Source organism: Plectropomus leopardus, chromosome 23, assembly GCF_008729295.1.
Source record: "Plectropomus leopardus isolate mb chromosome 23, YSFRI_Pleo_2.0, whole genome shotgun sequence".
In the NCBI taxonomy this organism is placed as follows: Eukaryota; Metazoa; Chordata; class Actinopteri; order Perciformes; family Serranidae; genus Plectropomus; species Plectropomus leopardus.
The window spans coordinates 12,893,763-12,920,504 of record NC_056485.1 but is presented as its reverse complement, the minus strand read 5'-3'; the positions used below and the strand labels follow the sequence as shown (position 1 = coordinate 12,920,504).

The 26,742-nt window shown below is 38.6% G+C and overlaps 3 protein-coding genes across 3 annotated transcripts; 2 read left to right on the top strand and 1 right to left on the bottom strand.

Annotated features, from left to right (window-relative positions):
- Positions 1 to 13,754, top strand: capgb (capping protein (actin filament), gelsolin-like b). The gene is made up of 9 exons (XM_042512546.1): positions 1 to 56; positions 6,288 to 6,481; positions 9,493 to 9,647; positions 10,530 to 10,688; positions 10,879 to 11,028; positions 11,280 to 11,363; positions 11,901 to 12,033; positions 13,095 to 13,186; positions 13,365 to 13,754. Exons 2-9 carry the CDS (start codon positions 6,289 to 6,291, stop codon positions 13,428 to 13,430), a joined length of 1,032 nt encoding a protein of 343 aa, XP_042368480.1. The 5' UTR covers positions 1 to 56; position 6,288; the 3' UTR covers positions 13,431 to 13,754.
- A 2,065-nt stretch (positions 13,755 to 15,819) lies between these two features.
- Positions 15,820 to 22,600, top strand: si:dkey-219e21.2 (butyrophilin subfamily 1 member A1). The gene is made up of 10 exons (XM_042512678.1): positions 15,820 to 16,205; positions 17,212 to 17,261; positions 17,634 to 17,776; positions 17,913 to 18,011; positions 18,632 to 18,766; positions 19,302 to 19,457; positions 19,631 to 19,759; positions 20,668 to 20,746; positions 21,197 to 21,223; positions 21,996 to 22,600. Exons 2-10 carry the CDS (start codon positions 17,228 to 17,230, stop codon positions 22,529 to 22,531), a joined length of 1,338 nt encoding a protein of 445 aa, XP_042368612.1. The 5' UTR covers positions 15,820 to 16,205; positions 17,212 to 17,227; the 3' UTR covers positions 22,532 to 22,600.
- A 436-nt stretch (positions 22,601 to 23,036) lies between these two features.
- LOC121961800 (CD209 antigen-like protein E) lies at positions 23,037 to 25,858 on the bottom strand. Its single transcript, XM_042511834.1, has 6 exons — positions 25,718 to 25,858; positions 25,064 to 25,165; positions 24,222 to 24,353; positions 23,984 to 24,144; positions 23,755 to 23,879; positions 23,037 to 23,592 (listed from the first exon to the last, which is right to left on the bottom strand). The coding sequence occupies exons 1-6, from the start codon at positions 25,839 to 25,841 to the stop codon at positions 23,475 to 23,477; spliced, it is 762 nt and encodes a 253-aa protein (XP_042367768.1). The 5' UTR covers positions 25,842 to 25,858; the 3' UTR covers positions 23,037 to 23,474.
- Positions 25,859 to 26,742: the final 884 nt, after the last annotated feature.

The following is a 26,742-nucleotide window of genomic DNA, read 5'->3' as shown; positions in this document are numbered from 1 at the left end:
TCTTCACTCAGCTCAGCTCAGACGTGTCGTGTCCCGCCACCAACTCACTCTCTAAGGTAAGTTTTAACACAAACTTAAATCTCTTTATAATCCTGTACACCTTTGTTCTTTGTCTTTTTAATTTTTTTCAATAAGTCTTTCACACTGAGTCCCTTTTTTCCCATTTTTCCTCCCATGCACTTCTTGTCCCTGTTTGCTCATCACATTCCTTCTCCTGAAATCAGCTGAGGAATTTTGCAGCGGGACAATGAATCTTTAGTTTAACTTTAACCAGAGTCAAATATCGCTGACATCCATCTTTCCATACAAACTTTCTGCATATTCTCTGCTCCACCTTTCTGTTATCAGCGGAGAAAACCACTCCTTAAATTTCCCCTTTCCCGGTGTTTCCCTGTCTCACTTCCTACATATCTTCCTAGTCTTATTTGCAGCAACTTCCTGAAAGTTAGGGTGGGGTATCAAAACGCTAACAGCCTCAGACAGCTGAGAAACATGCTTGGTATTTAAAATAGAATAAAAGCACATTATCCAACTGCTATTAAGCTGTTTTTTAGCATTAACGTGAAACTCTATTTCCTGTCTCATTCCTCTTTGTTCCTCTCAATTTCTCCGTGTCTGCATCACTCTGTCTTCATTTCAGCCTCCTGATCTCATAAACGTACAATGCACACAGCCAAACACAAACACACACACACACACACACACACACACACACACACACACACACACACTGTATACACTCAGCATCAATTGACAGATTGCTCTCAGATCTCTCCACGCCTGCTGCTCTGTCCGCCTGCATATTGTCTGCTCTCATATTTCTGTCTGGTTATCAACGCATGAATGACTGATTGAGTCAGTGACCCCTAAAGCCTATCTGCAACCTTGTGTCTCCATCGAAACCTCCCTGATCTCAATGTCGCCTCCGCCTAAACAGACGCAACCGACCACTTCAGCAGCCGAGGCCAAAAGGGCAAATTTCCATCTTTTAACGTCTCAGGCTGCGTTATTTTAACTGTACTCCATTTACTTTCTTTCATTGCTTCCCCTGATGTGAATGACAAGATTAGCATATAGAGATTAAAATCAGTGTTTTTTAAAGATTACATCCTGAATGACTCCAGTTCACGCAGTACATAACAAAGATACAGTATAATAACAGAGGAGAAAAGAGCAGGTATCACATTTAAAAAGCGATACTGACTGATTCGTAAATCATTTTAGGTCTAGTGCTCACCTCCAAGACCACAATTTGAGGATGAGATCCATACATTTTCTCGAGAAAAACATTTAAAAAGGTCAGTTATGTGGATTTTGCATAGATGTGTTTCATCTCTGAGATGTAAATGGTTTAATATTGACTAACTGATTAAAAAATCTGAATGAAAATGTATTGAAACTAAAAAATATCAATATGCCAAACAAGTTAGTATTTGTGGCCAAGGTAAAATGAGTAAAAATCCGTATTAAGGCGTATCGTATTGATGTTATGTAGACACAGTGAACCTCTTACATTCAAGCTCCAAATTTAGGGCAGAAAAATGGCTGAAAAAGAATTAATCAGAGCAGAGGAAGCAAAATAAGAAGTTTAAAGATCCTTTCTGATCAAAAAATGTGTTTTTTCTTGTTTATGTCCCCTAACAGTCTATCTTTGACTGTACTGACACATCTGTGCAAAGTTTGTCACTATATAGGAAATTTTACATTCCTCCACTCAAAGGGCATCAATGCTGAAGTCAGAGCTAAAAAGCTGTCTGTACGCAATTCAATATGGAGGTGGCTGAGCTTGCAGCTAACAGTGCTAACTCCATAAACGGTGCTAAACTATGGCAGCAGTGCTGGAAAGGCTAACGGTGCAAACCGGGAAAGAAAGGAGGGTGAGCTCTAGCATAAGAGCTAGCCAGTAGGATCCACACATGCACTAACTTACAGGAATGGCCAGAGCGGCTTACCACAACAAAGGTCAGAAAAGACCTTAACCTCTTGAATCAGGGTGCCTGAAATCACTCGCCCCTTCGTCACAGCTCTGCTGAGAGGGAAGCAGGAAGGAGGGGTTCAGAATCAGTTTGGGGGTCTTAATTACAAGATCAACCCTAGTTTGGATAAACAGGAGTGTAGCTCATTTCTGTTGCTGTCTTTGTTGAGGGGAGGGGGAGGATAAACAGGGAGAGCGTTGAGGGAGGAGGGGAAGATCTGGAGTCAGAGGAGAAGAGTGGAAAGATGGAGGAGCCAGCAGTTCGCTCTCTCAGTAAATTATCCACTTGGCGTTTAGCTTTAGCCAGGAACCAGGAACCCGACTCTGCCCCCCCACCCCCCATGCTGCGCCCCTATCCACAGGCCGCAGGTAGGCTTTCATCACACCGGCTCCAGTTACCTCCTACATATAAGCTAACCAGGCCAGGTGAGCGCAAACACTCCTCCTCACCAGACCTCTCGATCCCATACAACCACACACACACACACACACACTCAGAGCGGGTCACACACACTCCAGTGGACACACAGAATGGAGCCGGAGTCAGACAGCATGCCGGAGGCACCAGAGGAGATCATACAGTTAAGTGGATCGGGCCTTTTTTCCTGACTCCTTACTTACTCTTGGAGCGGCTGTCCAAGCTTTGTAACCCTAACCTGAGGCCCCTTGATCTGCTGCCTTAGGCCCTTTCTCTCGTTCCTCGCTCCCTCACCTTCTCTACTCGATTTTAAGTGTTCAAATATTCACTCCGCTGCTCGCCGTCCTCTCTATCAGGCTTGTTTTGGTCGGTAAACACGACTGTTTATTGATCAGTATACTAAAATGAGACATAAAGCTGATATCAGATAACAGGAGATGAGAGTCATAAAACTCAAACTAAACAAAGTAAAAACCTAAAAACTGAAAAGGGTCTAGCTGCTTCTGACATCCTGATTGACTGACAAAAAAACTGACAATCAGCACAAATAGTTTAAACTATTTCTGCAGAAATAGTTTAAACTTTTTGTGCTGCCCCGTGAGTCATTTTTAACAGATAACTGGGGGGAGTTGGCAGCATGTTGGATCAGTGTCTTCAGCTGGCTCTAATCACTATAATTACTATAATTATTTGTTCACCAGTCCTCCTTTATCAGTTATAGTTGCAGCCCGGCGCCGTCTATCAGCCAAATTGAAACATAAACTGCTGACTTATGTAAAGACAAATTTACAATTTTGTTGCTCTTGCATAATGACAATAAATGGTATTGAATTTTCCAAGGCAGTACAGTAGGGTCTCCACCCATATAATGTTGTTGTTAATTAGGCAGCATCATATTTATGTGGATACGTGATGCAGTTTCATTTGAAAACTTAACAACTCCCAAACAGCTGCAGGGGTTTGCTTATCAAACGAGGAAACTTAAGAAATTTGATGTAGCTGCAACATTTGTGTGATAAGGGTTCACATGTTTGTGCGTTATCATCCAGGAAAAACCTTTTGATTATCTGCCGGCACAAAACTGCAAATATAACATCCTGTTATTGAAACCTGGTTCGACATGAGTTTTTTTGTGCTGTGTCCGGATGCCTTTCACAAGCTATTTGACCCTTTGAAATCTAAGCAAAATTATTTTTTAAAAAAAAAATTAGTAGAAAACACAATGACCAACTTGGCAAGAGGCGTAACACGAAGAAAGAAAATTGTTTCAGCATGTTTTTTTTTTTAAAAAAAAAAAAAAAAGAGGGGGGGGGGGGGGGGGGTAGAAAATTACATTTCTAATTATATATATGTATATATATATATGTTTGTTTTTGTAATTATAGCACAGAAAATATATAAAATGAATACTTTTTAGGTTATTTTCTTGTTTGTTTTTGACATTTTTTATTTCTCATTTTTGGCTTATTTTCAGGAAATTTTCTTGTAACTTTTTCACTTTTTTTTTTTGCTAATTTCTTTATCATGTCTTGTTAAGTTTCTCACTGCGTTCTGCCCATGGTTTTGAAAGACACCAAACCAGTTTGCTTTCCAAGGTTTCCATGGGTTAATCCAGGGGTTCTTCTCAACCTTTTGATTGTTAAATCGCAATGGCCAACTTTTTCAAATTAAAAAAAAAAAAGGGGACAAAAAAAGGAGAAAACTAACCTGGGCTGTAAAATGTGTTACGTCACTGTTAGCTGTGATGACCAAAATTAGATTTGAACCCAGATGTTATGAATTCATGGTCATATTTCCTCATAAAGCCCTTTGGAGCTTTTTCTAGCACAGGGTTTTCTCCTACATCACTTTTGTGTTTTAAGAGCCGCTCCATTTTGTGTCCCTGCATCCAGGGGAACATTAGCTGGCTGTAAGTGTCAAACCAGAGGAAAATAAAGGTGTCAGAAACTCATCTTTCTTCAAACCGTACCTTCTGTGAGTCGTGCAAAATACAGCACAACAATGCAAGAACAGACAGGAAGAGATAAACTAGGTGACACATTTAGCGTATACGTGTCAAAAACCACAGTTTTTTTTCTTCTTCCTGTTTGATGGGGAGGACATCTGTAAGAGAAAGAAAGACAGAGAGAGAGAGACATTAGAGTGACTCAACCAAATCCATACCCGACTCATTCTCACCTGTGACATGATGAAGCTTGCATATAGGTAAACCTGGTTTTGTGCAATGACAGTAGTGTGTCAGCGCAGCCTGCTTAGGCTTGTGTTGCATAAAAGTGATGTAATGTAGCCCGTGGTTGTTAAGTTAAGTAGCACACAAGGCCTCATTTTGTGTCAAGTGTAAGTGTAATAGTACTCATCACTCTAACCACACCCTCCGTTCTGTCTCTCTGAAGGGGCTGTGGTTTGGAGGCTGTGTTTAGGTCTGGTGTTTGCAGTTAAACATATTATACTCAATATTTGCGTCAAGTTCTGTAAAAAAAAAAAAAAAGTCCAGACTTTAAGGAAGATTGTGGAGAATTGGACACTTGTCATCTGATCATGAGACATCTGGTACTTCCTTATTTGTCATTACCCTGTGGGCTTGACTTCTGCTTTTACTTCTCCTTACTCCGACATAAACCGAGTATCTATTCCCAGGTGGAAACAGTGACACAACTCCACTTATTTAACACTTCTTCTTTCAGCCGACCTCTTCCCCCATGTGAGAGGGAGTCTGTGTGAACGGAGTTTCATGTGTTGTAAAATCATTGCAGTATTGAGGATGTTGGTGATGATAGTGACAGTAACAGTAACAGTAACAGTACATATTGTACATCGGTGATGATGATTGAGTGACAGTAATAGTATACACGTTGTACTCATAGTATTGATGATAATGATAGAGTGACAGTAACGGTACATATTTAATTTCTATTATTGATGATGATGATAGTGTTACAGTAAAAGTACATATTGTGCTTGCAGTACTGATGATAGTGACAATGATAGGGTTACAGTAAAAGTACATATTGTGCTTGCAGCATTGATGATGATGATAGGGTAACAGGAACAGTACATATTGTACTTGTAGTATTGACGATGATAATTGGGTGACAGTAATAGTATAAATATTGTAATTGTAGTATTGATGATTATATTGGGATGACAGTAGCAGTACATATTGTACTCACAGTATTGATGACAAGAGTGACAGTAACGGTACATATTTTATTTGTAGTATTAATGATGATGATGATAGGGTCACAGTAAAAGTACATATTGTGCTTGCAGTATTGATGATATTGACAATGATAGTGTTACAGTAAAAGTACATATTGTGCTTGCAGTATTGATGATATTGACAATGATAGTGTTACAGTAAAAGTACATATTGTGCTTGCAGTATTGATGATGATAATGGGGTGAAAGCACATATTGTAATTGTAGTATTGACGCTGTTGACAATGATAACGTCTGTAAGAGTATACGTATTGTTCTTGTAGTATTGATGACATTAATGACGATAGGGTGACAGTAACAGTACATATTGTATTTGTCTGCTATACTGTAGTGCCATTATTGTGACTGTCATGGCCAGTTGATGGTGATGTATACTACGTTGGAAATGGTTGTTATCAGGAGATATTGCCATATTTAATGCTCACTGAATTATTATAGACCCTATGGAGTTATGTTGGACACCTTTTATTCTGCTTCTGTGGAGCTCATATGTGAACTGGTGCAATTCACCCTGTGTACAGATTAATGTCATTAATGTTTTTACTCCTGCTGCGACACAAATTGCCCACTTGGACAAATATTAAAAATGCTATTAAAAGTCACATTTATCAGCCTGTAGTGACTTTTTTTTCCTTTTTGCCTTACCATTCATTTCTTCCTCTCCTCTCCCTGCAGTATGCTCCCCTTCAAGGCAGTGGACGGTCAGTTCAGTCCAGAGGTCCGGGAGCCGGGCCTCCGAGTGTTTAGGGTGGAGAAGATGAAGGCGGTGCTGCTGGATCCCTCCGAGGTGGGAGCCTTTTACAACGGGGACTCCTATCTGGTGCTGGAGAACCGTGGTGATGAGGGAACCGACCTCCACATGTGGATAGGTGAGAGAAACACATCTGGGTTATAGAATTTGTCATAAGGATAAAGATACACAAGTAAAAACACAACAGAGTTATGGCATGCAGCTGTGCAGTTTGATTCATATGAAGCTCTTTGGACACTCAAAAGGCTTCCAGTGAGCCTGAGGCACATTTACAATGATGGCATCTCATTTCAGGACAAAATCAATCAGTAATGTCAGACGGCTGCTATTCAGTCAAGTCAGAATAATTTATTTACAGAAAAAGCAGACTGAATTCTATCTCCTTAGAGCAAGAAACACAGAAAATAAACCAAATACGAGCTAAAAGGAAGAGATAGACTGTTTTAAGGCAACAAGAAGAGAAGAAATCAACTTAATCAACAAAGAAAACATGATAGGACTATTTCTCAGTTATTCAATAAGGTCTGGTGTTTTGCTCAGTGGACCTCACTCTGGTGTGAATTCACAAAAAAATGGGTTGTGGCCGTTGATAGCACTATGAATTTCACATCACTTGCAACTGCTATCTGCCCCTGTCTGATTCTCAGAAGATAATGTGCTAAAGGTATTACAGCACACACACAACCTTAAAGTTTTGCAGCTAAGTGCAATTTTCTATGTGGATTATTGCAATCAGATGCAAAAGTATGCAAGTTGCCTTTGCACCGACTCAGAACACTGCAGGCAGATAAACTGCAGGGAGGAAAAAGAAAACTGGGTTCTGATCAACAACGTACAGAGGCATTCATAAAAAAATCCCAAGCAGGGAATTTAAAGAATTCAGGCTCATTTGCTCAGGTTTCAAAGGGTTAAAGGACACATGTATACTGAAAAATTCAATGCAACCTTATACTACAAACATTCTGCAACCAATTCCCTGAATTGATATCTAGAATAGTTGTTTTTTTTGAAAATCCAGTCAGGACCTTTACAGTCCTGACTTTAAGAGATTCGTTTCCTGTTGTATTTTACTCCGTCCAGCACTAACTATTGTCCACCGCCTACTACACGTCCCACCCCGGCTTCGTGCTGCGGCTGAAAAGCCAATAACCCTCCCACTAACGGCGCTGACACATGAGACACAGCGCTGACCTGCTGCATCATTGTGTGAGCAGGGAAGCTGGATGGAGAGGGATGGATGAGAGGGAGAGAAAGAAGTCCCGAGGGAAACTGGGATGGTTTTTGAGCGGGGGCTCATTAAAAATGCAGGAGGACTGTTACAGTACTCAAATGTGGCTGTTGTTTCCAGCATGTATCCGGTGCTTAGGTAACACTAAGCTGATTGTCACAGCTTGGAGAGGGCTCTCAGTGCTCAAGCATGCGTCCCCCTGAAGCCTCCCCTCCCTCCTCTCTCGCTCCTCTTGTTTACAATTGATGACCCCTGTGTTGTCTTTGTGCGTCTGCTGGCCGACACACTGTTTGCTTCTCGTCTCTTTGTCTCCATGACCCATCGCCTCTGTCAGCGGCTCTTTGTTCCTCATATTGTGACTCTCTGGCATCATTTCCTGATGCTTTCTTTACTTTCTTTTCCCCTGCTGCTTCACTCCAATCTTCAGCTTAACTTTAGAAAGAATGAATCATTTTTCACCCTCACGTTTTTTTCGTTTTTGAATTGAATTTAGTTTATTTGATAGGGACGATGCAATTTAATATCATCTGATATTTAGTTTTATCCAACCTTGAGGTCCATTGACTAGCTTTAGACATGATTTTGTTAACATGCAAACTCAGAGTTTATTTATTATTTTATTTATAGGAGTAATCATAGATGTTGGATTTCAAAGACAGGCCCGCCGTCAGGGGAGTCAGAGAGCACAAAGAGTCAGAGAATCGATAATTGACCCTTAAGTGGGATCAAGTACAACACTTTACTCACTGACCTATATCACTGACAGTACAAGTAATGTGTATTTAAATAAGCACTTTTTTTGTTGTCATTAAAACACATTTCAAGTTGTCATCTGATACTGTCAAGTTTCCACTGCACCTTTTTAAAAATAGCAGCTAGGGCAGATATGCAGAACTGAGTTGAGCCACTGATGTAAAAATATAAAGCAAGCTGCAGCATGACTTGCCAAGTCAGAAGGACTCACCAAAAATCATGGGCTCAAAAAAAGAAAAGTCATTATACAGAGAGAACAAGATAATGAACATTGCAGCAACACAATGGCCAAATATCTGGTAAAAACCAAGTGTGAAGAAGCACCAAGTATATGACAAAGGTGGGGATCTGGTTCTAACTAATCATGTAATCTTGTTGGAATAAAGTTCCAAAGTTAGTAAAAACAAGGGGAAAAGTGGTGTATATAAATATTTCTGTATACTGGGTGCAATTGCATACATTTGGTCGCTCTGGAAAGCGGAGACTCATGTGGATTCAATGGGCTTAAGTGTATTTATGCGTGTTTATGTTGGTCCCCATAGCAGCCACTTCATTGTAGTGAGACTATTTGATATTGGCCATGTTGGTACTAGAGCTAAGGGTGGGTGATGCTGCTCGATTGGGTGTGGATCAGGAGCGTTATTAAAAAAATGTGTCTCCCTGTCCATTATTTTCAATGGCCACCCTGTTGAAGTTCAGCATAACAAATCTATGACTTTGGAAATAGTACTTTGGCAAAAAAATCTAACTCAAGGTCTAAATATTCTTCTAAATATTTTACAGATTTTAAATGTATCATGTAGTCACCAGCATTGTGTCAAACCTTCTGTCATTGTCATAGTTTATTAGTTCCGTAACTTAGTCATAAAAAATAAACAAGTACGTGGTTTTTACCTTTGTAAGTCTTCATTAGGGGTCAAAGTAGGAGAAAATACCTCGAAATCAAAAATGACCTCCCTCCGACTCACAAACCGAAAGGTTTATAGAAAAATGCATGAAGAAAAGATGTTTAAGAAAAAGATAAAGTCATCAGTCAGACATGTCCTGTTGCATTAAGTTTAAATTTAAAGCGTCTCTTTAGAAAAGTGTGTGTTTTTCAACTTGATATTCGGTTCTTTCCTGGCTTACAAATCTCCTCTCTGCTGCAGGTGAGAAGTCGTCTCGAGATGAGCAGGTGGCGTGCGCCATGCTGGCCACCACACTAGACAACTTTCTTGGCGGTGACCCCATTCAGCACAGGCAGGTCCAAGGCTACGAGTCCCCGGAGTTCATGGCTCTCTTCCCCAGAGGAGTCAGCTACAAGGTGAGGACGGGACAGACCCGATTCTGGATGTTCAGATGCTTCAGAAAATGTATTGTCATGGAAAAATGAGACGAAAATGACAAAAATATCATTATTATCAAGCATAAACATTATCTTTTATAATCAGCTACACACTTACATTTCAGAAATGCTTTTTTTCATGAGTTTGTAATTTCTTAATTATTTCCAAAAACATTTGCTGGAAAGAATAATAGAACTTGGTACTTATTTAAGGTTAAATTAGAAAACTACTTAAAAGAAAATCTCTTCAAAGCCTCATATTTATTCATGTTTTATTTTTAATATTAATTTATATTTTTGTAAGAAATGATCACAAAGTAAATGCATATTTTAAAAGACACAAATAGCATTTAAAAAACAGTAAAATAAATAGAATAAAAATGTATTATTAGAAATGCAATCCTTTATGTACTGTTGAATTGCCAGCTTACGTGTATAAAAATGTTTATTTTATCACGTTAGCAGATGTGCAGCTGTGCACAGATTGTAAAAATCAACTGGAAAGTATAATTGGATGTGTTCCATGTGAACAGATATCATATTATGCATGCAAAATTGCTTGTAAATTTAATTTACTTGCACAGTAATTTAAATAATATCTCAAATTTTTAGTCTCAAATGACAAACTGATTGCGTATATTGTCTTTAGGTTTATTTTTCCAGCACTTTTTTATTGCTGAAACAATCCCTTTTTATCAATTGAATGGTACACATGATATTATGGCCTCTGTACCAAAGTTCTGTCCTGCCACTTAAAACAAACCAGGATGTTAACGCTGATATTTCCCAGCAGGACTATGACATAAAACCGACAATAAAACCTCAGTTCCAAAAAATGATAAAATGACATTTTTCTCACAGGATGGTGGTGTGGAGTCGGGCTTCAGGAAGCCTCAGGGCTCCGGGCCGGTGCAAAGGTTGTACCAGGTAAAAGGGAAGCGCAACATCCGTGCCAAGGAGGTGGAGCTGTCCTGGAGCAGCTTCAATAAAGGAGACTGCTTCATCCTCGACCTTGGAGAGGTGAGAACTGTGAATCCAGCTGCAGAGGGACCTGTGCTCAGAAATGTGTCAGCTCATCAGATTGACTTAAGTACTGAGAACACTGCTGCAGTCCAAAATAAAGTTTGTGATCAATCTAAAACTGCATGAGGAGAATACGATTATAGTTTCATAGTTGTTGGTGACTTCATGCAGTTTTGTTGCCCTCCAGATCATTGTGTCGTGGATCGGGTCGCAGGCAAACATCTTTGAGAAGCAGAAAGTGCGCGAAATTGCCACCCTGATTCGTGACACAGACAGACACGGTAAAGCCCGAATTATGGACTGCAACGAGGGTGAAGAGCCAGAGGAGATGCTCAAGGTACATGAACACTTTTATTGTGTCATTAAAGAATGAGTTTAACATTTTAATGTGCTTCCTTGTAACCACTTTTATGTCTGTATGCATGCACATATCTTAATAATGTGTTAATTAGTGAGATTTATGTGCAGGCAGGCAGATTGTTTTTTACCTTCATCCGAATGTATTAAAAAAAGCTTTGGATTTTTTAATTTAATTTTATTTTTTTTTAAGTATTTCTGGTTTCTGAGCTTGCTGTCTGGTTGCTGCAGGTCTTGGGACAGATGCCTCAGCTGGCAGAGAGCACAGAAGAGGACAGCAAAGCAGACGTATCTAACTCTGCCTCCCTCTACAAGGTAATCTGCAGCGAAATTGCAGTTGTATGAGGTACCTATCCATAGCCAGTGTATTACATACAGTAGATAGCAGTCGGTCCGGTCCCAGTTTGGAGAAGCAGGCAAGCTACCAGGCCACAGAAGCTAAACAATGTCGCCTAAGAAGTTAGTATCAGTTTTGCGCTTTTTACCACTTTACCATCAGACAGCCCTTTAGACTGTTTGTTTGTGTTATTGTGTGACTTTGGTGAAGCTGAACTAACCCTTAAAACCACCAAATTTACACAATAACACAAACAAACTGACAGATCGAGGCAGGTAAAATTCTAAATATGGCGTACACTTAAACTAATATAAATTTTTTTAGCAGCTAAAATACTTTTTGCTGCTGCCCCCAACCAAAGCTGTACATTGCTTAGCTTTGTGGCGGTACTCCTGCCTGCTTCTCCAAACTGGGATCACCCATCTGTTTCAGGTAACACACTGAATAAATACACTTCCAAAAATCCCAGCTATCCCTTTAGATAAAGCATGACGCTGTGCATATTACCTCCACAGGTGTCTGATGCGACAGGTTCCATGACAATGACCAAAGTGTCGGAGAAGAGCCCGTTTGCCAAGGATCTGCTGGTTCGTGACGACTGCTTCATTCTGGACAATGGCGCCAACGGAAAGATCTTCGTCTGGAAAGGTGAGGAAATACTACTTGACCCCGAACCGGCAAACTTGTGCTGCCTGAAACACATACCGAGGAAAGTGATAGTTGTTACATGCCAGTGATATTCGGTATCTAATTGGATAAAATTTTAATGAGCATTGTGAAAAATAATGGACAGTTCTCACAGGGAGGTGACACTCAGGACGTGCTTGGCAAAGTGGAGTATGAGCATTTTTTTAATGCAGTGTCTAAAAATAACTTGAAATAAACTGCTGACTGTACTAATATTTAAATGTAAAATACATGTTACAATAATGTTTTCTATGATTACACATTTTAAGGGTTTATTTCTTGGTAAAGAGATTTCACATCAAGTTTAATGTGAGTGTCATTTATCCAGTCGTATGCTCAGTGCCTCCAAAACAGACAGCCCTCTCCAACAGGGAACTAAAGTAAAAGTAAAACATATCTATGCTCCCTTCAAAGCCAGACTCCATTGACAAAAACAGTAATTTCACCTCGCTGAACACAGGGGCTGCTGGTCCACTGCTGCCTCGATCAGTTAGTTTTTTTGTGTTGCTGTGTGAATTCAGTGTTTAACAGAGTTTGTTCAGATCCAACAAAGTCACACAAGAACACAAACTAACTGCTGCAGCAGCAGTCCGGCAGCTACTATGTTCAATGAGGTAAAATTACTATTTATGTCAAAGGAGTCAGGTTGCTTTGAAAGAAGCATAGATGGATTTAACAGCTTTATTTATCTGGGGTTGAAGTATTCCTTTAAGTGTCTATAATTAAAGCTGGCTGTCTGGAGAAGGCTTTGAAACACCCTGTACGCCTCCATATAGGGAAATCAAATTTACAGTTACACTGGAACAGTTGTCTGAATAAATGAAATATGACAATCAAAATAATTAGGGATTTTTAGATCGGGGATTTTGTAAATAAAATCCTGGAATCATCCGTGGCAGCACTGCTGATTGTATTACTATTTCACTTTGTTTTCCTTTTTTCACTGTGTAGTTTACAAATGTGTCCATCTATGATGCTGCCTTTGGGAAATTAGCAATACTATGCTTTATATTTGCTATCAGGTAATGGAGCAAATGCTGATGAGAAGCAGGTGGCCCTACAGATGGCAGATAACTTCATCGAACAAATGAGCTACCCCAGGATGAAGACACAGGTACTGTTCATGACTCGTAAATGTTATCATCGCTGCTCTGGCTCCTGCAGCCCTTACAGCAGCTTGTTATGGTTTTAACGGATCATTTACAGATCTACTTTATCACCCTTCGGCACATTCGCCATAACTTTGTAATGTATACAGTAAGCAGTGAGTGTTTCTGTGTATTGTGCTGCAGGTGGAGATACTGCCACAAGGGAAGGAGACCATCATCTTCAAGCAGTTCTTCAAGAACTGGAACTAAAACATTTCAAGGCAACATTAGGCAAATCCTGCACACGACAAGAAGCTGTATATCTGAGACGGCGTCTAATACAAGATACATTTTTTTTATATGCATTTACTTGTATGTACATATTTGTAAGGTACTGCGCCGACAGAGCACACTGTTTGGCCTTGATAGAATAAGATGTGATGCCACTTTTATAAATGAAAACAAGTTTCTTCTGTTGAGATTATAAAGATAATAAAGTAAAAGAGTTTGGATTTTTTTTTTTTTTACATTTGTTCTTGTGTCACAGACTTGACTGCATTTGAAAAATAAATTTGAAGCTGTTGCTACTTGTAACAGTAGTGTTTTTTTTCCCTCTCAAGTTTGCTTTGAAATGTGCTGAGACAGTGTTTTTAATATTGTTTAAACTATGCCCTCTCGGTCGCCATGGCTGCGAGGGTTACCTGCACTATATAATATGATAACATGCCAGTCATGGTCCACAATCAGTAGTGGAATTTACCCACATACATTTACTCAAATGCTATGCTTATGTAATAGTTTGATGTAATTTAGATAAGTTGGGTTATGTTATGTCAGTTTATGGAGAAAGATGAATCATTATGGTTCAGATTGCCCAAGTAGTTTGCTTCACGTTGACCAACTACAACAATGAAGTATTCTACATTGTCTAGCTGCTCTTCACATGAGTAAAGGATCTGAATACTTGCACAATGGACGGTAATTTCAGTCTGAATTAATATTTTTACACCAGTAGTACATTGTTTTTAATCAGCTTTAAAAAGTGCATTATTAATGTAAAAGTTAATATTTTTTTAAAAATTGCATCAAGAGGTTTACTCATAGCCTGTTAATAATAAATAATTAGACTCACGGATCCATTAGTCACCAGGAAATCCACAGAGACACAAAAAGAACACCAAAAGATGCAACTGACCTGCAAAGAGAAACAAAATAATTACAAATGATACAAAACAACCACAAAGAGACACAGAAAAACACTAAAGAAGCAAGACAACCACAGAAAGACACAAAATAATTCCAAAAAGAGGCAAAATAATCACAAAACGACCTAAAATAACTACATGAAGAAGCAAAACAATCACAGAAACACAAATCAACTAAAAAAGAAGCTACGAAGAGACACAAAATAACTACAAAAAGAAGCAAAACAACCACAGGAAGAGAAATAGCTACATAAAGAAGTAAAAGAACTACAAAGACACACAAAACAACCAAACCAAGAGACAAAATTACTTCAAAAAGACATTAAACAACCACAAGGAAACACAGAATGACCACATACAAAAATACCACATCACATAAAACCATTTAATACGACTGTAAGAAGACGCAAAACAACAAAACGAAGCTAAACAACAATAATGTCTGTTTGTCTTGCTCCAGCGTAGGAGATGGTGGGGCCTTTTGCATATCTGTGCCCAGGGTCCTATTCTGTCAAAATCCACTCATTACAAAAAAGCTTTATAGTATTTGACTCTTTTAAAATGTTATTTTTGTATCACCTTGTGTTTCTTTTCTTTATGACTTACATAAAGCCCTTTTAATCGCCCTGTTCAAATGTGCCTTACAGTTGCACACACATCCTCATATACCTCGTCAGACTTTAACATTCATGTTACAGCTGCTTTAACAGCCACTAAAGGTGATAAAAGCTACCGTGTGGTCCAGTGTGATGTATTTATGGCCTATTAGGCAGATGACTGCAGGTCAAGAGGGCAGGGTGATAATATTGGGCGAGACCGTGATGAAATGTGTTTTACTTTGACGTTTCTTTCAGTAGCTAAATGGAGTGAAAGGTGACGGCAGGCAAAAAAAAGTACTTTTTGTTTTTTTAAATATGAGGTAAGATGGTTGTGTTGTTACTATGTTACTGCACTGCAAGCATGCTGATTGTAGCATAATTTGTAGCAAAATTGAATGTGTTTGGAAACAAAATTACATTTATGTTCATTTACACATGACATAAGTTTTGCGATTGACCCTTTATTGTGGTTTTATCCTTTTATCTTTTTATGGTAGTTTATGCTTAAGGTGTGACTGATTACAGCAGATAACAACAAACAACAATTATTTCAAAGGATTAACATTATCTGTGTCACAGTAAGGATGCAGATGTTATTGGCACTAAATGTTACATAAATGCACTGGTGCATGCAGTAAAATATTGATGATACGGTTTATCATGTTTAGACCAAAAATCCTGTGCTTTTGCTGTCAAACGTATCTATTTTTTTTTCTCAACATCTTTTATTTTTAAAAACATATACATATAATTAGGCACATGTATTAATAGTTCTTTACATTTTTCACATTTAGTTATTTGTTTACACAGTATTAGGGGTTTTAGTGATTTTTTTACACAATAATTGCTGTCTATTAAAAGTTAATTTATTTTTTGCTAATTGTATTGTAGCTTCCTTTATAGGAAAATATATATTAATCGTAACTCTGTTAATGTTGGTAAATGCGATAATAGCTACAGTAACATCACAGCAAAATCAGAGCTTGTGCGTCACTGATAGAGATATGAAAAGGTTTATAACTGTATTAAATTGCCTTCTTGCCCTCACTGAAAGCATGCCAACAGCTGCCTGGAAGTAGTTGTGATTTCGTGTTAGACAGCCCTGCAGAAAGTTTCCCTCGCCATAAAAAAAGTCCAAAGATCAGGGAGGTGCAGAGAAGAACAAATACACTGAGTGGAGAGCAGCGTCCGTCCAGTCTTCTCTACCAACAGAGCTGCACCACCGCTCCCTCCGACAGCAGGTACGACATCTTGAATATCAGCTTTAGTTAAATTAAATGTCAATGGTGCAGGTCGATTTGACTGAATTTACACAGCATTTTCTTTTTAATTAAGGATTTTTAAAACAATTTCAAAAGAACTATTTTCTTTTTAGGTTTAACTGTATGTATGTGGTGAATATTCAGTGCTGTAGATTGAATTATGATATTCTGGATGTGATAAACCTGAAGAGAAAGCTTTGAATTGATTAGCAGGCATCACTGAATCATAGATGTGAATTTAAAACCGGCATATTCAGCCAGGCTTTTAATGAAGTGTTTTTTTTATTATTATTATTATTTACAAAATTTAACTCACTAACTTTATTCTACTCGTGTTGTAAAATTTCAATTCTATTTTATTTCATTTTATAATATGTCATTTTATTATTAATAGTATTATGTCATTTTTATCCCTTTAATCAATTTTATTTCTTTGTTTTGCTTTAATCTATTTTTTTTGTTTTGAACTATTCAAGTATTATTATTTTTTATAGCTTTTGTAGCTAGCTTTGTCATAAACCAGTTTCAAATTGTTATTGTAAAAAATATTAATATAACCAATTATTAAATTATTTTGGTAGGCGTTGCTTATCATTTGTAGCCAAATACATGAATTATAGAGCAATTTTTTTAGCTTTCTGTGTCCTTATGAGTGTTTCACATCTTAATGTTAAGCTACATTTTAAATACTTTTTTTTTATAGAATAAACATTTTTCACTTATTTTGAATTTTCTTCAAAATAACTGAAGTCAGTCTATAAAACTATTAAAAATAAGCTACTAGTACTACTACACAGTACTAGACCCTTACAGGGGCCATTTAACTTTTTGATAGCTTAAATACATTTTGCTGATACGACCAACAATTTTAATGCATTTTACCTTGAATTTGAGTTATTTTTTTTATCATGGCTGTATGCTGTTCACTTTTTTCATCACTTGTCACAAAATGTTAAATTATTTTCATGTTTCCTTTGCTCCACAGGTGTGAAGGCGCCACCATGGAGGTGAAAAGTATCCTGAAGTCTGCTAGAAGTAGGTTTTTTTTTAATACATATGTATCTTTATCCATTCATTGCCAGTGCATTTTGTTGCTGCGTGACTGTTTGATAAGACACAACCTTTGCCCGGCATGGTGAGATAGTGTGGCATCATGGATCTTATATTCAATCAGATGCTCATAAATGTTTATAGCATCAGTCATGGTTTTCAGTTTTTGATTGTGACATTCTGAAAGGTATATATAGTCATATATAGTCATGTTTTCATCACTACAAGTATGGATACTCTATTATAATGATTTACTTCTCCCTTTACTTTTCCCCCTAATTTTCTGCTTGATGTCTGTTCGACTTCAGAGTGTGAACTGACATTAATTCATTTCCTCCTGAATGTGTCGCCCCGCAGGAGTGAGCATGCTGAAGATGGGTGACAGCAGCACACAGAGCAGCTCCATCGGGGCCGTGCGCTGGAACCTGCCCGAGGAGGACGTCCAGATTCACAGCTCGGCCCCCAGCGGAACCACCAACAACCTCACCAAAAACTCACAGGTACATTAAAATACATTTGTTGATATTTCTCTATTCATATATTTTTTTCAGTGACTTCTGTTTTGTTTTACATTGAGGTTTAGGTCTTATTTTCTTGGAACAAACATGAAATTTTGACCTGTTTTGTTCCCTGCAGCAACATCCTCGTCAGAACAGCCTGAAGGATCTACGCAGCCTGCAGGAGTGTGTGCAGTTCATCCATCACTGGAAGGAGCAAGTGGACCAAGTCTGCAAGGTAGCACAACACAGAAAGAAGCTCAGCAAACACACGTTAACGTTATACAGTAAATTGTGCACATCAACTGTAGACTCAAGGAACTGCTGGTGTTTGTTCACGCCATTTTTAACTCTCAATTTCCTCCTACGCCTTATTGAGAGCAGAATAACTTAAAGTGAAAACCAGTATTTATGACTGTGTGGACTGGATAAGCGTTGCTATAGGAAACGATTGCCTAGTCATGCAGAAGGATGACTGGGTTATCTGAATGCTGATAGGATACGTTTTTATTGGCTTTTTATAGCCTGGTTACGTGACCTTCTGCCCTGTTACACTGAGGTGGGACATGTAGGGTGGGCATCGACACGTACCGTGACAAGTCACATATGTATGGGCGCATATGACTTTGACCTGGCTCTTAAGAGATCTGTAGATTGAGATCATCCCACATGTGACGTATGTAACGCTGATATGGGCTGTACTTTAGCTGTTTTTAACCAGAATGACCTCTATAATATCAGGTGAAACCCTGTCAACATGATTCAATCGTCTTTATGTCACTGAATGGTCACAGCAACCCACTGCTCTCTTTTTAAACGGTGTGCGACATTGTGTGACAGTGCAGTGTTGTGTCTCAGCAGGGCAGTGGCGATCCAGGGGAGGGTACCAGTAAGACAGAAGCCCAGAGTTCAGACCGGCGTAGTGAGCGCAGTCTTGAGGAGAGCAGGAAACTGATCCTGGAATGGGCTGACGAACTCCACCATGTCGACAAGGTCAGTGCACACATCAGTCATTTAGGAATTAAGGACTAACTAACTAAGGACTGTACTGTAACTATCTATTACTAATTGAAGATACAATCTTTGCAAACATAATTATGGTAACAATCGGTGCATTTATAGGCCTCAGCTTGCTTTACAACAAAAAAATTAATTGCAATTTTATGGAAAAATATATGGGAGCCAAACCATAAATTCTGTAAGAGTTAAATTTAGATAATCAAGTGAATGACTAATTTTGGTGGAAAAATAAAATTTCTATTTTTATTTTAAATAACTGTTTCATTTTGCAATTATTGCAATTAACATAGTCATATAGTCGTATAAATTGCTATTTATTAACACAGGAGGATTTTGAGATTTGTTTCCTGTTCTGCATTAAAGGAGCAGTTTTATGTCATGTTGTATATTATATAAATATAAAAGGCTGTATTTTAATGCATTGAAAATTTAAATAAAAGTACCGTGGGAAAAGTAGAAGGTGAAATCTTTGTAGCAGCCATGGTCATGAAAGAAAACTTATTCTGAGAGCAAAAATATCAATTTTAACTTACTGACTTTGTGTCCTCAGCTCCTGAAGGAGATGCCCTCGGTATCCGATAGTCAAGAAAATAATAAAGATGCCAGCGAGGAGGCCCAACTGCAGATCATGGAGTGGGCGAAGGAGCTGCAGACGGCGACTGAGGTGAGGAGTTCTAAACATAAAACTGAGAGTTAAAACAAAATCAAACCAAAAAAAGAGGAGAAAAAAGAACAAGACAGATAAAAATAAAAGGTAAATTACCTGGAAATGCATTGAAAATTATAAAGATTTTGTGAGATATTTTTAAATCTGTAATTATGAATTTGTGTTTGCAGAGTTGTGGTGTGCAGAGTGAAGAGCTGGGTAAAGTGTTGCGCTCCCTGGGCCTGAAGAAAAAACGTCTGGTCAACCTGCTGCCTCTGATGGAGTTTATCACCTGGTCTCTGCTCAAAGAAGACAGCACGGTAAGAAACCACTGAGTCCCAGAAATAAGCATCTAAAAAGAAAATCATTTGCAGGAATTTCTACCAGAAAATTGTGTAAAAAAAAAAAAACAAACCTGGGTTCCTTAGAAAGCTAAAATGAAATCAAAACCATGGAAAGTCAGTTAAATTCAAAGATAAACATTTTAATATGACAGCGCGCAGATAAACCATTCTTAAAGCAATAAAACACAGAATTGGCTTAAACTCATAACCAAATCCAAGCAGCTCAAAGACTGTGGAGACATGACCAGGTTATGAACCCACTTTATGTAAGGTGTAATTTGAGTCAACCCTGCCCTTTGTGTGCGTGCAGAGCATCAATAAATGAGCTCTGTGATTTCAGTTATATGACCCCGATCTGCCTCAGCCCTCATAAATTGCAACAATCAATGGCCTTGATAACTGATAGTTTATCAGCGGTGACTTTATTATCATCACATACGCAGATGATGGTGTGATGTATATAGCGAAGTTCATGATTCAAGTTTGAAGAAGTATTTTGCGGTTGGTGCCTGGTTTTGCTTTATTTCAAATGAAGTTAAGGCTCCAATAGTTAACGTAGCTTTCTGCTACTTGTGCAATTACAAAAAAACTGCCCTTTGCTCTATATGTTCATGGTTTTGACCTGCGGGGCTTTCATTTAGATTCAACTTTTCTGTTTTGCATGATTGGTCTCATAAAGTCAGTGGCATTACCACTGCCAGCTGAATGTAGCTGAGCGCAAACACAAACATATTTTTCCTGGAAGGTTCACACAGAATTTACTGTTTGTGATTATATAACCACATGGTCACAACAGAAAGCAGAATTGAGAATTTGCTACATATATTAAAAATTATATTCCTAGGAAACATCTTTTTATTTCATCTTGATTTTTTTTCTTTCAGAGAAAGATTTCACAATTGTGGTTACTGGCAAAGCAAAGGACCTGGGAAGCTGGAATTCCAAGATACATCCCCAACTCAGGTGTGCACACTTTTTAAAATCATTTTATAACTTTTTTAATCTTAGCCTTCTAAAATGACACTAATTTGCCCATGTTAAAAGCAGAATTGGCGAATTGAAAGTTTTGCTTGTTATCCCTTAAAGGAAAACTTCAGTATTTTTCAACCTGGACCCTGATTTTCAATGTTTTTGTGTCTAAGTGAGTACTTGGATCGGTTGTTTCTTCTAAGAAAATTTTAGAGCCATGACGAGTATTTCTAAAAAAACAAAACAGGCAAAATTCCCCCCAAAAATGTTAAGATAATGGTAAGAATTAGATTTTTTTTCCCATCCGGGTAATCATCTCACACTTTAAATTCATCTTGGGACCCCTTATCCAAACCCGTGGAATCACTGGTTTACATTTACAATTAACATTTTAATTCTTCATTCACTGCAACTTAAATGTAACATCTGTGTCTCTATTTTCAGTTTGGAGTTGGATTTCCAGCGCAGCAGGTAAGATAAACTCCAACAGAGCAACATACTGTATAAAAGAAGTGGATGTAGCCACTGTGACGTCTCCCACTGGTTTGTGGACTACCGTTTTAAAGCCTTGAGTTCGGCATTTTGGCCATTGACATATTTTTCTTCCTTTTTTTGGAGCCAGAAGTGACCATATTTGGATGAAAGGGTAGAGTTTGGGGAGATAAGAACTGCTGCGCATCTATCCTAACTGACAGATCATTGAGTAGCAAATCACAGAGTAGCCAGACCCTAAAGCAACTTACACCTGGCACCCTTAAAATCCAGAAATATCCTAAAAGCTGAGAAATATCCTGAAATCCCAGAAACATCCTAAAGTCCTAGACACATGTATGGGGCTGCGGTCACTGGCCCCTGGCCACCTGTCATTATGCAAAGTGGCCGCCAAGCAAAGCCAGCTGAGTGCAACAAAGCAGACCTTGTTTCATTGCTAACTGTACTCTAGAAGACTGTGATTTACAAAATGAACATCATGCTGCACTGAAGAAAACTTAAAACTAGTAATTGTGACCAGAAATTCATTAAGAAAATGTTTACAGAAGTAATAAATCACATGAGAAATAGGGCCATTGGAGTCGCCCCCTGCTGGCCATTAGAAAAAGGCACTTCAGCATTGGCCTCATTTTTCAGATTTCCGGAGTTTATGTCCAATTCTTTTATACAGTCTTTGCATAAAACAGAGAAAAACCAAAATCACATTCATTGGATGATAACCTAATTTATGCCTCTCTCTTTTTCCAAACAGCTGATGTGATTCTGGACCCCAAGACCAACCACCCCTGGCTGAAGCTGTCAGAGAACCAGCGTACGGTCCAGGAGGGCCGCTCAGAGTCCGACGTGCCTTACAACTCCCAGCGCTTCGACAGCTGGCCCTGCGTGCTGGGCTGGGAGGGCTACAACAGTGGCCGCCACTACTGGGAGGTGGAAATAGCCTTCAACGGCTGCTGGCGCCTGGGACTAACCACCGCCAACTCTAAGCGACAAGGTCGCTTCCCCATGACCCCAAAGCTTGGATACTGGGCCCTGTGGCGCAGCACAAGCCATTTTTATGCATGCACCAAACCAGAGACCACGCTTCCTGTCAGCCTCGTGCCTCAACGTGTAGGCATCTACTTGGACTACGAAGAGGGCCAGATCTCCTTCTACAATGCAGAAACAAAGTCTCACATCTACACCTTCACTGGAAGCTTCCGAGGGAAGCTGTATCCTCTGTTCGCCCCGCTCGATGGCCGCACACGCATGACAATCCAGCAGACAGACACTGAGATATATGAGCTTTAACAACTCTCACTGGATGCTTAGAAAAATTAACTTTGACTGGAACAAAAAAAAAAAAAAAAACAACAAAAAAAGACAGACAACAAAATCTGCTGTTTTTCAAAGGGGGTGTCATCAGTAAGATTTTAAATTCATTGAAAAACTCCGACTTTCAAAAGTATAAAGATATTTGGGACATGATTCTTCTATTCCCATATGCTACTTTAAATGTATTTGTCAGTTTATCCCCTTTGAGCTTAATTTTAAGTCTCTGAAGTATGACTTCAAACCTGACTTTGAACAGCAGTAGACCTGTGAGCATAGACAGAAATATATCAGCGTACTAATGGTATTTTTAATAGATGTATGTGATCATATTTGATCATACAATCTTTAAAAAATCTGCAGTCATATGAGAAGAGATTTGTATCAGATCGTGAGAAAAAAAAAAACCTTTGGAAACCCAACTCTGAGTAAATATAAAGTATTTATTTTAAAAAATTGAATTTTTTGAAAGGTGGCACTTAATTCTCCACATTCATATTTATGTGTAGACATGAAAATGTGAAAACATCCTACATACATGCATGCACTTCAAAATGCAATTTCTGATATGAATATAATAAATAATTCCTGTAAATATCGTATTGTCTTTGATTCTCATCTTTGGCTTTTCACATTACATTACACTTCTTCTCCCCCAGATATTTCTGGAGGAAAAATAGTCATTATTTTACCGTTATATCAGTTACATACATGTTTACAAATGTAAAGCTCTCCAATCAAGATGTTTGGACGTACATGTCCTTCACTTTTGCCTCCTATGATGCTTTGCATGACAAAGTTTAGCTGAAGTAGATGTTCTAAATTTTGTAAAAATATCAAATCTTATGTATAAAAAAGGGAAAAAGGAGACTTTTGCCGGTGGGTTGTAAATAAAGAAATCTAAAATGTGTCTGGATGTGTGTCAGGAGTCTCTCTTACAAGCCCAGGGTCCATAAGCCTCACAGCTGGTGGCAAAAAGACTCCCATCTCCCCTCAGGTCTGCACAGTCCCTGTGATCTGCATCCCACTGCACCGTCACCCTTCACACACTCACACACACACACACACACACACACACACACACACACACACACAGTTGATGAGAGAAGACTCCTGACAACATTTCAGCACTTTGGTGTGTGTGCTAATAAAGATTACTACTACTATTAATAATAATAATGTGCCAGTGAATATAGACTTACGGCATGTAGTGCTGGATGTCCGCCCCGTCCCACCACAGCCACTGACCCTCCTGCTTGGCATCTGTCAGTCCCACCCACAGGAAGGGAAACTGGGGGAACTTCATCATCACACCTTGGATAAACTCCTGATGAGGAGGCGACACATAGAGGACTTAATATCTATTTTGAGACATTGATGCTCCCTGAGGATTTCTGTCTGGTTACATCCTCTCACACTTTGCACAGTTACCATCTCTGCCGAGTCTTTGATTACAACGAGGCTGCCGTCGTGCTGCAGGCAGAACTCTGCGCTCTCACTCCACTGACGATCTTCCTGCAGTCCAACTGAAAAGAAGTAGCAGTGACTCCTCCACCACAGCCAGCCGTCTGGACACAAAGTGCACCTGGAGTCTACACACAGCAGGAAGTCAACACACATTAACATGTAAAAAACAGTCAATTATATCAGAGAATAAACTGTAAATCACCCTGAGTTGCAGTTTGGAGCATCAGGTTCACATCATGGCGCTCTTTTTGGCACTGCTGCAGTTGCTCAATCATCAGCTCCTCTCCTGAAGTTTTGGAGGTCTGATCCACTTCTTGTGCTCCTGTCCATGTGACTGGCAAAATAATTTTGACAAAAAGAACATGATCATTGAATAATTACATAAGAGTTTTTATGAGCATATGTTTGGATAAAGAAACTGGCACATGCTCTGCTGCTACAGCACAGACTGAGCTTTTTTTTTGTCTGTCATTATATTCTGTTCCTGTGTGCTACATAAATTTTTGAACAGGCCAACCTGAAATGTCGCTCAAATTAACATATACTGACCAAAACAAGACTCAAAATGGCTACAAAGAGACATAAAAAGAACATCAAAATGGGACAAAACAACCAGAAAAATGCACAAAATTACTTCAGACACATAACTAGAAAGACACAAACAACTTCAAATAGACACAAAATAACCAAGAAAGGATACAAAATAACTTCTAAGAGAAACAAAACAACCAGAAAAAGACACAAAATGACCTAAAATAGACACATAATAGCAAAAAAGAGACGGAAAATAATCAAGAAAAGATACAAAAATACGTCAAAGGGGAACAAAACAACCAAAAAGAGACACAAAATGACTGTAAAGAGATGCAAATGACCAAAAAAGATGCTGAATAACTTAAGACACACAAAACAACCCGAAAAAGATACAAAATATCTTTAAAGAGACATGTTTCAACCAAAAGAGACACAAATTGTCTTCAAATAGACACATAACAACCAAACAGATAAATAAAATGACCATGAAAAGACAGCTCAAATACTCACCAAGTAGTACCAAACTCAAAAGAAGTCCCACGACCAGGATTGCTGTTGCCAGAGCAACTGCCACACGAGCTGTCAGCCGACACTTTTGGCAGCGTCTCGCCTCTGTGGTGATAAAAATAAAAGTGGACAATCATGATACAAATCAAGACTCTTTTCTAAAATGATCACTTTCAGCCAAATCAGCACCTTTAATTATTTAATTTTTACACAGTGACACTTTAAACCCTCTAAATGTGGACAACGTAATCAATGAAAATGTAAAACAATGACTTATAAGGACTACATCACACAGTATTTTCACAGTATGACTTGCTTCTGAACAGTACATGCATGCGCAATTTCCCCTTTTGACCTCCGACACCTGTCAAGATAAACTGTGGCACTATTGTAGAAAAGTAAAAGAAAACTTGGACTTTGAAAACACACACAAAAAAAAGCAGCTTTGCTTGTTATTGTCCAGCCTGTAACTCTAACCTCAGGTGAAGTATTTTTGGGGCGGTATAAAAAGTACAGACAAGTTGAAAAGTACACTAATAATGTCATATAGTACAAGTACAGATAAGACTGAATATGAACAACGTAGTTTTTTAAGTTGCTTCACATCAAAGTGTGATAAATGTGTATAATTGGTCGGAGATGCTCTTTATAACTAACCTGCAGGAGTTTCCCTGTTTGCATTTTCCTCCTGGTTTATTAAATCCATGTAGCTGTAAGTTGCTCTTTCTCCAGTTACTTTAACCGCTTCACATGCATGACTTATATTTACACCTTCACACATTGAACCAAGTGTGCCGCCCCTTCCTCATATCACAGCAGCATAGTAGCATAAAAAAAGTCCTAAATTACTTGTTGGTGTTTAACAGAGGAAGCTGGCAGGGTGCATTGACAGCTTATATAGATAGTAACTGTTTCTAACAGCCCTGTCTCAGACCCTGGAGGTGTTTGATGAGCAGATATGAAGCCCAAAGTGGTACTTGACATAACAGCTTTATCGCTCTAACACTTTTAAGACACATTATGTGCTCATCTGACCTGATCTTTCTGCTGTGGATCTACTGATAACCTTCTCATTATCAGACAAAGCCATCAGGTGAAGGTGCTTCTCACTTTGGTTCAAGTTTGCAACCTGGATAAGGGAGGAGTGCGTCACTTTTTTATCTCATAGCTGATCAAATTCCATTTTTTTCCCATTTTACTGTTTTCTTTTGTTTGTTTTTTTGCCTTTTTTAAATGGGTTTTTACAGATTTACACAGTGCAAACACACAATACATGCCTATTTTTACATTTGACATACAAGGTAAGACGGGACCAAACAGACAAGACAAGAAGAGCGGGGCTGGACAGACATGACAGGACAAAACAAACAAGACAGAAGCAAAAAAGATTGTGCTGTTGGGACAGACTGCACATTGTGATTTCTTGTAGCATGTTACCTAAAAAAAAGAGCTGCCATGAGACATATATGAGGGAGGCATTTATGGAAACAGGGGTCAGTGTTGAAGGTATTTTTATTTTTTTTAAGATGCCGTTAGTTTTTTTCAGATTGGAGTGGGTAAATTAAGCCAGTGGAATATGGATAATTTTGCCTTTTAATAATATGGCCTTTTTAGTGATGGGTAGTGATTTTAATATGAATGTTGTGAGGTGTTTGGGAGTGTGTTATGAAGGAATGTCACAA